Below are 14,045 nucleotides of genomic sequence, written 5' to 3'. Positions count from 1 at the left end.
TTATCCTTAATTTTAGTTCAATACCATTTGAAGAAAGGATTTTAGCTGTTCTTAAGTGGTTACAGCTTCCTAAAGATGAAAGGTATGTAGAGGACTAATTTCTATGATAAATACTGCTTTGTTTTACAGAAATCACACAATATTTTTAAATAAGTTGCAAAAAAAACTTTGCAATTGGCTCTGGCATTTTATATCCAAATGAACTTTTTTAATGTAGCTCTAATAGCCACATTTTGAAGAACTCCAAATCTGTAAATTATTTCTTAGGAAGTTTAGAAATGTTACCCCAGTGTTGTAGACTTTTTACTCACTGTTGATTGTTAAATTATTCTTTCCATTCTGTTTTACAATGTGTTTATAAAATATTACATTTTGATGCTGTTTGATTTAGACCACACTTTTACACTCTGTATTTAGAAGAACCAGATTCTTCAGGTCATTCATATGGACCAGTCAGCAGTGAAGTAAGTGCCTTTTTATCAGTGATTACTTCTAACTAAACCTTGCTTTGAAGCAGGCTTTTGGACCATTCTGTAAGATTCCATGATTCTGGAATGAATAAGATGCACTTTAGTAAAAATAGTAGGGAGAATTGGTCTTATCTAAACTTCCTGCAATGCTAAATTGAACTGGTGATAAATTGCGTATTCTCAAAAAAAAAAAAAAAAAAAAAATGCGTATTCTCATTTCCAAAGCTTTTATTCACTCCATTTCTCACTACATCACCTTAAAAAACTAAGGGCTCCTTGGAAATGCTGAAAATGGGTAAGACTCCAACTTTCTATGTAAATATAGGAGAATTAGTCCAATAGCACAAGAAACCTACTGTGACCTTTCCACCCTAGGGGATTTTAGTTCAATACCATTTAGTTCAATACCAATACCTCTGATCTCTGAGCTTATGCTCACAACAGAGCTCAGGCATCAAAAAATAGGAAATTTTGTCAAAACTATAGAGAATTTGAAATAACTATGATTTTATTGAACAGTTACTAGGAAGCTAGAGATGGGAAACAGCTCATAGACTAAGGCTGACAGTGTAAGGTCTTACTTGACCTGATACTCTTTCAGGAACTTAGCTCATCCTGGCTATGTTTGTAATCAGTATAAGGGCTTTATTTTATTTTTTAAAATACTTTTTTCAACTCACATTTAAATAAAAGATTTTAAAATTTATCTGACAGCACAAGCAGGGGGAGCAGAAGAGGAAGAAGCAGGCTCTCCCCTGAGCAAGGACCCCATATATGGGGCTCAATCACAGAATCCTGGGATAATGACTTGAGTCGAAGGCAGATGCTTAACCGACTGAGCCACCCAGGGGTCCTGGTATAGAGATTTAGAAGATCAAATACTGCTTTCAGTTTTTGAGTGGCTATGTAATTTTTGTTTCTTGGAGCAGAGGAAGCGATAGCACAGATAATGATTTGAACTTCTTTCCTTGTACCTCTAAGCTGACTTCCCTTATGATGTATATTTTATCTGTAACCCGGGATCTGAGAAGAAACAAGAAATGAGATCTGTGAATATTGTTGGTCATAATGAAAGGAGAATCCATATAGCCAGGGACCCTAATCTCAGAATCCTTGTTTTCTTTTTCCCCATGTGACTCCAAGAGATAAAAGACCAGGAATAGCTAGAATTTCGCCCTCAGGATGGATAGTTTGTGAGCTTCAAAGACTCTGTAGCACAGAGTCCAGACCAGAGCCTATACTACTGTGTCTGTCGTGAGCTCTGGTTTTGAGAGTGCTATTTGCTCTAAATGCTTCCTTCAGCAGCAGCAGCAGGAGGAGGGGAGAACATGGCTTATTTTTTCTCACTTGAATTTAAAACACCTGCCTACACCATCTGGTTTCCCTTACCCTGGGAAGGGATTTTTTACTTTACTCCAGATTTGCCTCTCTTAAAGCATAGGTTCCTCTTGGATGCCATATTGTCAGCTAAAAGAGACAGAGAGGGAAGTTGATCCTCAGTCTAGGTCTGTATTTACTCTCTAGGTTCTTTCCATCAAAACCCATCTGCAGCAGCTCTAATGTAGTTAGTAATTCCATGTGCCTTGCTTTGCTTCTGGCCTTCCACTAAGACAAAATGCTCCCGAGAGGTGGAGTAAAGAAGACACACAGCTGACAATGCGATGATGTCATAACTGGAAGGGAAAACCTTCTTGTTGGTGTTATGTTGCTTTGACAGTTGGCCAGATGCCTATTATTTATTTGTTCACTAAATTCCCTGACACTTAAGATTCCTGTCCAGGTCAGTTTGGCTACAAGTAAGTCTGAGGGTCATTTTACAATTGTTTGATGATCAGCTCTTAGAAGTTGTAAAGTCAGTACTGCCTATTCTAATTTCACAGAAGATTTGCCAAAGGACTACTTTTTTGATTCACCTGCATTAAGATTGAGCCCATTGCTTTTCATCATAGTCGCCAACTTGTAAACTCTGTTAAATTCTAATATTTCTGGCACATCAAAACCCACCTTATTTTAATACTTTAAAATTCGAATTCAAGTTGGATAGCTTTGCATGAATGAAAGACTGTATTGAAGGAGATTGTTTCATATTTCAGTGAAATACATTGACTGTAGAGATGAAATACATTGACCACAGAAATAAGATTGATTTGATACATAACAGAAAGCACATGTAGAACTGCAAAGAATTCTCCTCAGGCAGCTTTGCAAAGAGAGCTGTAAAGAGAAATGTCAAAAAGCAAGTTGCTAAAACCATTTGCTCTTCTGTGTCCTTGTGATAAAGTTGTGCAAAATACATGTAGTTTGGAAGGAAATAATAGGTTGTATTCCTAAGAATTCTAATTTTAGAAATCAAATACAAAGAATTATAAAAAGCATTTCATGAATAATTTTGACATCTGGCAGTTAAGACAAACAGATCAGCTGGTGTCATTCCTAATATTTATAATTGAGCACGTATGGGATTTGGGCCCTTCTTTTGTTAATGAGTATTGTCTTAACTGACCTGTCTTAGCCTAATGTAAGTCAGTTTATCATAGCATACACTGAACGTTCCCTTTATTAACAGATACAGAAATAGCCATTGGTATGGAATCCATCATATGAAATTGCTTCCCTCTCTTAGGTCATCAGAGCATTGCAGAGGGTTGACAACATGGTTGGCATGCTGATGGATGGCCTGAAAGGGCTGAACTTGCATCGATGCCTGAACCTCATCCTTATATCAGACCATGGTAATCTGAATTTGTATCATTTACCCTTCAGGTTAAATGGTGCCAAAAAGAAGTTTCCTTGATTGGTTATTGTTTCATTATTTCTTCTGTTTGTTATAGTTAATTCTTTTTTTTAAATGTAGTTTTTTGTGGAAAGTTTTTAGAAAAAAATTATATTAAACATAAAGTACGAGTAAAACACAAAATTAACAGAAACCTAAAAGCCTATCAATGACAATACACCCATCTCCTGATTTGGGGAAGGTTTATACCAGGAATTCTGAATAGTTAAAACAACGTTATTTAATAATAAATTTTGGTAAATCTAGTCTAACAATTTTAGATTTCATTTGAGCCCATTGTTGGGTGCTTTTTCTATTTTCTTTACCATGATAAATCTGATTTCAGAAGCAGTATAAATTAATTTTAGCACTATGTTAATTTCATTTTTTACTTTGATCTTAGAACAGTAATAGCCTTGGGAGTACAGAAGTAATGAGTATATAAGAAAATAGAAAACAAATTCTTATTTATTTTCTCGTGTTACTGTTTGCTTCAGAAATAATTACTAAAAGCTATTTCTAGAAACAGTTGTAAGAAGTTCTATGCCAAAGAAGCTGCAGTTCTGGAATGAGACTGAGAATTTTATGCTACCATTAGTATTTTGGGTGATTTAGGGAAAATAAGTGGGCTTTCCTTTTCAGTCTGAAACTGTGATATTCCTCCTCACTCACATAAAGTTACTATATACATAAATAAAAAGAAACAGTAAATGAATTGTGGATGAAAGAAGGGAAAAAGTTCTTTGTTTTTTTTTGAAGTGGAACAGTATATATAGCTGAAATTCTATGTCTTACCTATTAGATGTTTAACAAACATAAGCACTGAGCATATAATTATTGAAATAAATTTTGGAGGTAAAAGAAATTCTCTTCTACATTTAAATTCCTTGTTAAAATTGCAAAATGTTTGGGAATTTTTTTTCTCCCAGGCATGGAACAAGGCAGTTGCAAGAAATATGTATATCTGAATAAATATTTGGGAGATGTTAAAGATATCAAAATTGTATATGGACCTGCAGCTCGATTGAGACCCTCTGATGTCCCAAATAAGTACTTTTCATGTAAGTATACATGGATGCTAACTTGGATTATATTTATAATACTTTCCTCTAAATTACTATGTCTCTTCACTAAAGTGCATCAAAGTTAATTTCTTTTTCATGATTAGTTCTCCAATGCAGATCTTTGGTACTCAGAGGGATTCTATAAGGGGACTGGGTATGAGGACACAGGTCCAACCACTTATCTTTGTTGTTCATTGCTAAACATATTATTTGATGAACTTAGTACAATTTTATGTTGAAGTATGTGTTTTACTTGTATTAGGTTCAAGAATACTTGTACAAAAAAAAAAAACTGAAAAGTTCAGCTACACATATTCAAGTTTAATAACATTCCATTAAAATAGCTTAGAGCTGTTATAGAATAATATTCCATTATGAGGAGGAATGTTGGCAATTCCGTAATTCTTAAAATTCTATGAACAACTGGTTTTTGTCCTCATAAATGACTTTTCCTTGACCATTCCAAAACAGAGTAAGAATGTGTTTTGTAAATGGAGAAAAAATTTCTTCACATTCTGTCCTGACACATGTGGAACCCCACCTGCCAAGAAATGGTTTTAAATATTAATTCTTTGGCAAGTGAGGTCCATTTGCTAACTGTTTGAACCTCTGTTGTAGCCACTTCTTGATTGCCATCTTTGTTAACTTCCAGATGCCTACAGCAGGTCCTGTTTATCTCTCTACTACAGTAAACTTTGAAATAGAAAGAGATAAAAAGCTTGTCTGACATTTATCAGAATTAGGTTTGGGCAGTGTGGTGCTGTATGTGTCATGTTGAATATCCATAAGGAGAAATAGATGTCACTGCAGGAAAATGTTTATGCAAATATTAAACAATGTAGTGACACTAAGCACAGACTCTGTATATGCATGGCAAGTTTTAATTAGTAGTTTTTTAATTTATAAAAGTAGTATACAATTATTGTAAAACCTGTTATAAAAAGTATGCAGGCAGAGGCAGTGCCCACAGCTGTTTAGGATGGGATGGCTAAGCTTTGACCACACCCTTATCTCCTTAGGCTTCTGTTTCCCAAATTAAAGCAAAAACTGTATCTATATTTATTTATCAGTATACATACATAAAATATATTTATAATACATGTTCTTTTATCTGAGTAATTTTCTCAAGTTTATATAAAGTATACTAGAAGGATCTTTGGAAAGCTAGACATTTATTGATTTGTAGCACAGAATACACTAAATCTTGCTTTGCAAATTCAGTTTCAAAGCTAGTCTACTTGCCCTCTCTTCTAAGTTCCCCTGTTTCCTTTTTATTTGGAAATTCTAGAATTACTGAATATCAAAATATGTAAAGTAAAACATAACAGTTTCCCTAAATCTCCCTAATTCATGACTCATTTCCTCTCTCTAGAGATAAATCTTGTTAGGTTGGGATATGTCTTTCCAGATATCTGGTATGCGTATATAAAACATGTTTGTTTTTTAATTTTTATACCTTGAAATCGTTCTAGATCTAGGTGCATGGACAGATAAGTGGGTGGTCAGATGGGTGGACACATATATAAATTAACAGATGAATGGATAGAAAGTTATTCTGTAACTTGCCTTTTCATTGAACAATATGACATAATTTTAGAGGCATGGGGTGGTTGCCTTCTCAATCTTGCCAATAACTAATGATTTAAATAAGGTGCTTGAAACATATTTTGATATTTTAATATAGAGTTTGAGTTTGACATGCAGCACTTTTGTTTTAATTGTAGCATACCATCAACAATAATTCTTATCTTTGTCCCCCTTCAGTTAATTATGAAGATCTTGCCAGAAATCTTTCTGTAAGTATCTTTATGTCTCCATTATCTAGTTATTGTTTGTTTGTTTAATATGTGTTTAGAAAGAGGGTTCAGTATCTGTTCTTGGGGTTTTAGCATTAGAATTTTTGAGTGTATGGGCCAACATTTATATGCTCTGTTGTTTTTATTTTTATTTTTTATTATTTTTTTATTTTTATTATTTTTTTTAAATTTTATTTATTTATGATAGTCACACACACACACAGAGAGGCGGAGACATAGGCAGAGGGAGAAGCTTCGATCCCGGGTCTCCAGGATCGCGCCCTGGGCCAAAGGCAGGCGCTAAACCGCTGTGCCACCCAGGGATCCTGCTCTGTTGTTTTTAAATAACTTTGAGGATATTTCCCAATAAGCTAGCATTGAAAGTTTTTAAGGGTGTGCCTGGGTGCCTCTGTGGGTTAAATATCTGCCTTCAGCTCAGGTCATGAGCTCAGGAACCCAAGACTGAGGCCATGTCAGGCTCCCTGCTCACTAGGGAGTCTGCCTCTCTCTTTCCCTGTGTTCCTCCTTCCCCAACACACATGCATGCACACTGTCTCTTTCTCTCTCAAATAAATTAATTAATTAAAAAAATTTTAAAGAATTCGTTTATTGTCATTGTTTCATTTTTATGACAGTAAAGAAATAATTGGAGAAACGCCTCGGTGGCTCAGTGGTTGAGAGTTTGCCTTCAGCTCAGGGCATGATCCCAAGGATCCAGGATAGAGTCCCACATTGGGCTCCCTGTATAGAAACTGCTTCTCCCTTTGCCTGTGTTTCTGCCTCTCTCTCTCTCTCTCTCTCTCTCTCTCTGTGTGTGTGTGTCTCTCATGAATGAATAAATCTTTTTTTTTAAATAAAAGAAATAATTGGAAAAAACAGAAGGAAAAAATCTATAGCTATTTTACCATAGGTACTGTTAACATTATTACATATTTCCTAGCAGTCTTTTTATACCTATTTAAAAAATAAATGTCTGTCTTGTTGATAAGTTATCTACAGTACAGTTTTTTACATGGTATGTTTTAAGTATTAAAATTCTTGACATTGTAGTTCTAAGTGTTTGAAAATAATATAATCAGTAATAACAAAACTGAGTGCCAAAGTCTTAAGAGTTTGTGGGTTTTTTTTTTTTTTTTTGAGTTTGTGGGTTTTTATGAAGTCTGATTTCTTGTAAAAAATATGAGTGTTGGGACCCCTGGGTGGCGCAGCGGTTTGGCGCCTGCCTTTGGCCCAGGGCGCGATCCTGGAGACCCGGGATCGAATCCCACGTCAGGCTCCCGGTGCATGGAGCCTGCTTCTCCCTCTGCCTGTGTCTCTGCCTCTCTCTCTCTCTCTGTGACTATCATAAATAAAAAAAAAAAAAAAAAAAAAAAATTTGAGTGTTGAATTGTTGGGAATGGTCAACTGGTACATTATATAACTAGTAAGAACTCAGTTATTTTTGTATCTGTGACTTATTGAGCAGTCTGGTAAAAATTTTATCAGAAAAAATTCGTACAGAATTAAGCAATTTCAAGAGAAGTTTACACCTAAAAAGATATGGAAATAAGATTTTTTCTTTACCTCCTATAATTTCAGTGCCGGGAACCAAACCAGCACTTCAAACCTTATCTGAAACATTTCTTACCGAAGCGTATGCATTTTGCCAAAAATGACAGGATTGAGCCCTTGACATTCTATTTGGACCCTCAGTGGCAACTCGCATTGTAAGTTTGATGGCTTCCAGATAAACTTAGCCTCATATGTTAGTAATTCAATGTAACCATTGGCCCCTTTCCAACAATCTTATTATATGAAAATTGTACAAATAGATTCTCTCCACACTATCCTGGAATTTCTTAACCTTGGCCTGTTGACCTTTTGGGTCAGATAATTCTTTGTGGTGTCCTTGACATTGCAGGATATTTGAAAGCATCCCTGGCTTCTAACCATTAGATTAAAAAGCACCCTTTCCACAGTTGTGCCAACCAAAAGTGTCTCTAGACATTGCCAGAGTTTCCCTGGGGAGAGCCATTCACCCCCAGCTAGATACCACTCCTCTGCTCACATCCATATGATTATTTCTTATGTTCTACATTTGTACTACCACTTACCATTGTATCCCTGCTGCACATTACAGCTGTCCTACTAATACCTTTAAATCCAGCAAATAGGGTGCCTGGGTGGTTCATTAAGCGGCTGCCTTCAACTCGAGTCATGATCCAATGGTCCTGGGATGGAGCTCCTGAGCAGGAAACCTGCTTCTATTTTTCCCTCTGCCACTACCCCTGCTTGTGCTTACTCTTTCTCTCTGTCTGCCAGATAAATAAACAAACAAACAAATAAATACTTAAATAAATAAATATAAATCCAGCAATTAATTGGTAGAACCTCTTTATAATGAACGATTACTTTCTTCATTTTACAGAGTTGTTTTTCACCTCAGTTTTTTGGTGTGTTGGAAAACTATTTGAATGGTTAATATTGTTAATATCTCAAAACATGATAATTAACTCTTTTGATGGTTGCCAGGAAGTCAGGGATGATAAAGCAAAGCCTAAGCAATGAACAAGGATTCAGTTAATGTTTCACTCCATTTACTAGAGAGCTGTACTTTTAGTGTCTGGAAGAAAAATATGAAGGAAGTGGTGGTCTTTACCCTCATGAGAGAACTAATATTTCAATGACATCTATTATATTCCAAAGATTTCTTTAGACTAAACCATTTAATTTGTACAAATAACCAAAAACGACAAAATTGAAACCAAGGAAAGAAAACTAGCTTGCTAAAGTCACAGCTAGTAAATAGCCTAGTCAGCATTCAGAATCAACTCTGTGTCAATGCTTATGTCTTTTCTCCTCTATGCTATATTGCTTATAGAGTTGATTTATCTACAAAATAAAAGATAAGGGTGGCCAGTTAATTCTTTCCAAGCCAGGTGACTTTGTTTGCTTTTTTTTTTTTTTTGCTTTGTTTAACAAAATAGGGCCTTATTCTTTATTAACATAAATAATGTCATGATTATAAATTTGGTACTATGAATAGACTTTACGTCTTTAATTCATACTATGTCAAAATTAGGAATCCTTCAGAAAGAAAACATTGTGGAAGTGGATTCCATGGTTCTGACAATTTGTTTTCAAATATGCAAGTAAGTAAACTTGTTATACTTTAAAAAATGATAGTTTATATCTGAAGAAAACTGTATGAAGTTATATTATAGACTTAGAAACATAGAATGTGATTATATGTCTTGAATGAAAATTAATGAAGCATATAATTTTATATAGCTGTTTTACTTTGGGCATTACATTAATAGAATTTTGTTAAAATGTTATATTCGTGTTTCATGAACTTGTGATTTTTACCTTAGACTAAATTTCTAATAGTTATTTTGCCTGTATTTCTGCTCCATTAAGAATATTGCTCTATAGTAAATGAAAACTAGTGATTTAATAGGGGAAAAGATATCATGCTTTTTTCCTAAATGAAGATAATGCCTTATATTTAACTAACAATTTAAAATTTCAAAATATACTCACAATGATTAATTTGATTCCTACTGCACTGTGTGTGGTGAGCAGGGTGACATTTATATCCCATTTTACAGATGAGCAATGATTTCATCATCTGATCATCTGTTCTGACTGTCAAGTCAGGATTGCAGTAAAGCTGAGAGAAATAGCCCATGTGTCCTTAGATTAAATGTGCACCATGGGTTAAAACAGTATCCCATGGAGTTCATGGACACAAGCATTTTTCCCATTATCTTAACCAGTTTATACATATACAGACAGTGTGGATAATATAAAATAGTTTTTGTCACTGACTACATACATAGCTGAAATGAATTGACAAACTGACTTTTCTGGCCAATCTAGGCCCTCTTTATTGGCTATGGACCTGGATTCAAGCACAACATTGAAGTTGACTCCTTTGAAAATATTGAAGTCTATAATTTAATATGTGGTAAGTGTGAACAGGCTTCTTTCATTTTGTCTGAAAACAGAGCTGATATAGGACTATCCAAAGTAGGCCACGTGGTGGGCTCCTTTATAGAGAGGGTGATGAGGGGAAACAGATCTTCTTCCTGACCTGGAGTCATTGAAAAAAAGTATGGGGACCATGCCATCTGATTACAAATGTTTCTTCCACTAGGCTGCACACAGGTAAACTGGAACATCCAGAGCAGGTACATCCCCAATGCCTCACATTTTGCCAGGACTTGGGCTTAATTATATAACATTTGAAACAGGCCTGGGGGGAAGCCTGAGAGAGTTTGGAGTCTGAAGGGTACACCAAACAGGCAGAGCCTCTGGTAGTAATCATAGTTGAATGGATGACAGTGTCAAGGTGGTAGAAATTGAGGAGGACTCATTAGATACATTCTTGGTTTACTCTGTACTTTCTTAATTAGTAATTTTCTTATTTTATTTTTTTAATAATAAATTTATTTTTTATTGGTGTTCAATTTGCCAACATACAGAATAACACCCAGTGCTCATCCTGTCAAGTGCCCACTTCGTGCCCGCCACCCAGTCACCCCCACCCCCCGCCCACCTCCCCTTCCACCACCCCTAGTTCGTTTCCCAGAGTTAGGAGTCTTCCATGTTCTGTCTCCCTTTCTGATATTTCCCACTTATTTTTCCTCCTTTCCCCTTTATTCCCTTTCACTATTATTTATATTCCCCAAATGAATGAGACCATATAATTAATACTTTTATGGTCAGATATGTGTTTTAAATATTACTTCCTTTTTCTGATAATGATACCAGGCATTTGCAAAACTTAAATATGTCCTCAGTGTAATTCTTTCAGTGGAAACCTATATTTTTAAATGAATTAATATGTCCTAAAGCACTTAAAACAATGCCCAGCACATCCTAAGTGCTTTACTATAGAAGTGTTTGCTATTTTATTTTTAAAGATTTTATTTATTTATTTATGTATGTGTGTGTGTGTGTGTGTGTGTGTGAGAGAGAGAGAGAGAGAGAGAGAGAGAGAGAATAAGTGGGGGAGGAGCAGAGGAAGAAGCAAATTCCTCACTGATCAGGGAGCCACATGTGGGACTCGATCCCAGGACCCTGGGATCATGAGCTGAAGGCAGATGCTTAACTGACTAAGCCACATAGGCACCCGTGTTTGCTGTTGTTATTACCAAGAGCATGAGTCAGACTCAGACTAAGCTAGTTTTGAATCCTAGGTCTTACTCCATTAAAGCTTTGAGGCCTTGAGCAAAACACTGTGATTACTCATCTACCAAGTATTGACAATAACTTATTAAATTGTTTTGAGGATTAAGCAAGAAAAATATATTAGCACAGTGGTTGGCATATAATAAGCATACTAATGGTGGTAACTATCCTACACATTAAAATTCAGAAGTTTCTATAGAGAACTACAGCATACGTATCAGTAATTCCATTAAGAATACCTTAGTCATAAATGCTCTAAAATTCAAGAGAGTGTTACAGTTTCATTTTAGGAGAGTAAACTCTTTTATAGATAGGGTTTAAAAAAATAAAAATCAAAGGATAAGTCTACTGTTTATTTGATTTTGAAACCTCTAACGATTTATCATTCTTGGAATTATGCAGATTTACTGAATTTGACACCTGCTCCTAATAATGGAACTCATGGAAGTCTTAACCACCTTCTAAAGAATCCTGTCTACACCCCAAAGAACCCCAAAGAAGTTCATCCCATGGTACAGTGCCCCTTCACAAGAGCCCCCAGACATAACCTTGACTGCTCATGCGATCCCTCAGTAAGTATCTTCAAAAACGTAGCCCAGTTTGATCTTACGGGACCCTCTGCATAGCTTGTGTTCTAGAAACAATTAATGGTCAAATTAAAATCTATGAGTGGGCATAAATATATATTTATGTTTAATTCTGGTAGAACGCTGCACCACTTTTATTGTTTATTTTTCCTCTCCCTAGTTTTTGCATTTTCACCTCTGTCTCTATCCCTTGGTGCTGTGACTTGACTTAGGTGCAGGTTGGGAGAAGTCCAGCTAAGTCCTGGAGCATCTTGAATCATGAGAATCTGTGCTGTTATCCTAGCAGTGAGGTCTTTATTATAAACCAATCACAGTATTCTTTCTCTAAAATATATCTCAATTTATTTTAAATTTAGAGGGAAAATCACATTTCTTTTGGTATGAAATGAATATATGGCACTGTTTCTTTTTTACTCCTATCTTCACATACAGTTGTAAGAAGATAAAAATATGTGACAAGTGAACAAAATTGATAGTGTCCTTAGAGATTTGGGGAGCAGTTGATTTTATGCTTTCCATTTTGTTTTAGGCTCAAAGAAAGACTATAAGAATAGTGATAAAATGATAAAGCAGCAATTCTCATTTTTCATTCATACTGTTGGGCTTATGTAACAGTTTTGTCTTTTTGTAGCTGTCATCTGACCTTTTATCCTCTTCTTCAAAAAAATAACTTTCACTTGTACAAGATGGTTTTACCTTTGTCCCATGATAGAATAATCAGGCTGTTGTAGAAGTTGTTTCTTTCAAGATTAAAGCATGTCTTAAGACAAAAACAAAATAAAACCCCATGTCTCTTGTTACTTAAAATAGTACTATTACCTTTTTAGGTTTTGCCAGTTACAGATTTTGAGACACAGTTGAATTTGACTGTGGCAGAAGGTAAGACATGTTTACTCTTGAGCTTAGAATGTGGAAGCAGGCTTTTTCTCAACAGTATCAACCACAGAAAGTTGGTTTGGGGACATTAGTTGAGAACAATGAAACATTATATGGTCTCATTCATTTGGGGAATATAAAAAATAGTGAAGGGGATAGAGGGGAAAGGAGAGAAAATGAGTGGGAAGAATCAGAGGGTGACAGAACATGAGAGACTCCTAACTCTAGGAAATGTACAAGGGGTGGTGGAAAGGGAGGTGGGTGGGGGGTTGGGGTGAATGGGTGACAGGCACTGAGGGGGGCACTTGATGGGATAAGCACTGGGTGATATGCTACATGTTGGCAAATTGAACTCCAATAAAAAAAATAATAAAATTTAAAAAAGACCATAGAGAACTCAAAAAAGAGAGAGAGAGAGAGAGAGAACAACCAATAACTTAAAGGTAGTAGTGGTGGAGGACCACCTGAGGAAACAAAGAGATATCATTGCTTGACACTCTAGACTGTTCATCATAAAGAAAGAAGGAATCTTTAAAGCACATCATATATTTAATGGAAGCTGAATTACTCTTTATGAACATAGTGGAGGTGGTTTGAGATTTTGAGGATTTTAATAGGTCCTATAAGAGACCCTCAGATTTCAATTGTAAACACCTGTTAAATTTCTATTTCACTTGGTTCTTAGTTCTGAGTGTATAAATTATTTATCTAAAGTTATTTCTTCATAACTTTTGAATGAAAATTATGTATGCTTAATATACAGACAACTGTTAACATTCATCAGTTGTGACTGGGATGTTCAGCATCACTTTGATATGGTCTCTGATACACATTGATATAGTCTCTGATCCTTTAGTTACTTGGCTCAGTTTTTTCCTTCTGGAATAAAAGTGAATTCTGCATCATTCCAAAGTTGAATTTGCTTATATAAAATCTCTTTAAATTTGGAGCACCTGGGTGGCTCTGTCAATTAAGCATCCGGCTCTTGATTTTGATTTTGGTTTAGGTCATGATCTCAGTGTCATGAGATTGAGCCCTACATCGAGCTCCACACTGAGTTTGGAGTCTGCTTGGGATGCTCTCACTCCCTTTCCCTCTCTCCTCCCCCCTCTTGCATGTGTCTCACTCTCTCTTTCTCTCTCTCAAAAACAGAATAACATAACATAAAAATCAAATCAGATCAAATGAAATAAAAAAGCCCTGTAAATGTTTAGAGAAATCTTTGATGGCTCTGTAATGGCAAAGAGTTCTGGTAAAGGATGACACTTCTGGAACTGATCAGTGTTTGAATATGAGCATAGGAA

General features: G+C 35.5%; 1 protein-coding gene across 1 annotated transcript in view; it reads left to right on the top strand.

Annotated features, from left to right (window-relative positions):
* The window catches only part of ENPP1 (ectonucleotide pyrophosphatase/phosphodiesterase 1), a 69,198-nt gene that overhangs the window by 39,050 nt on the left and 16,103 nt on the right, over positions 1 to 14,045 (top strand). The window contains exons 10-19 of the mRNA XM_072721009.1: positions 17 to 82; positions 392 to 464; positions 3,094 to 3,202; positions 4,173 to 4,304; positions 6,072 to 6,103; positions 7,682 to 7,809; positions 9,165 to 9,234; positions 9,965 to 10,052; positions 11,681 to 11,850; positions 12,693 to 12,744. Coding sequence (XP_072577110.1) covers positions 17 to 82; positions 392 to 464; positions 3,094 to 3,202; positions 4,173 to 4,304; positions 6,072 to 6,103; positions 7,682 to 7,809; positions 9,165 to 9,234; positions 9,965 to 10,052; positions 11,681 to 11,850; positions 12,693 to 12,744 — 920 coding nt within the window. The remainder of the gene's footprint in view (positions 1 to 16; positions 83 to 391; positions 465 to 3,093; positions 3,203 to 4,172; positions 4,305 to 6,071; positions 6,104 to 7,681; positions 7,810 to 9,164; positions 9,235 to 9,964; positions 10,053 to 11,680; positions 11,851 to 12,692; positions 12,745 to 14,045) is intronic.

This window comes from Vulpes vulpes, chromosome 1 (assembly GCF_048418805.1).
Source record: "Vulpes vulpes isolate BD-2025 chromosome 1, VulVul3, whole genome shotgun sequence".
Classification (NCBI taxonomy): Eukaryota; Metazoa; Chordata; class Mammalia; order Carnivora; family Canidae; genus Vulpes; species Vulpes vulpes.
Note: the sequence above shows the minus strand (reverse complement) of the source record. Positions and strands in the feature narration are given on the sequence as shown.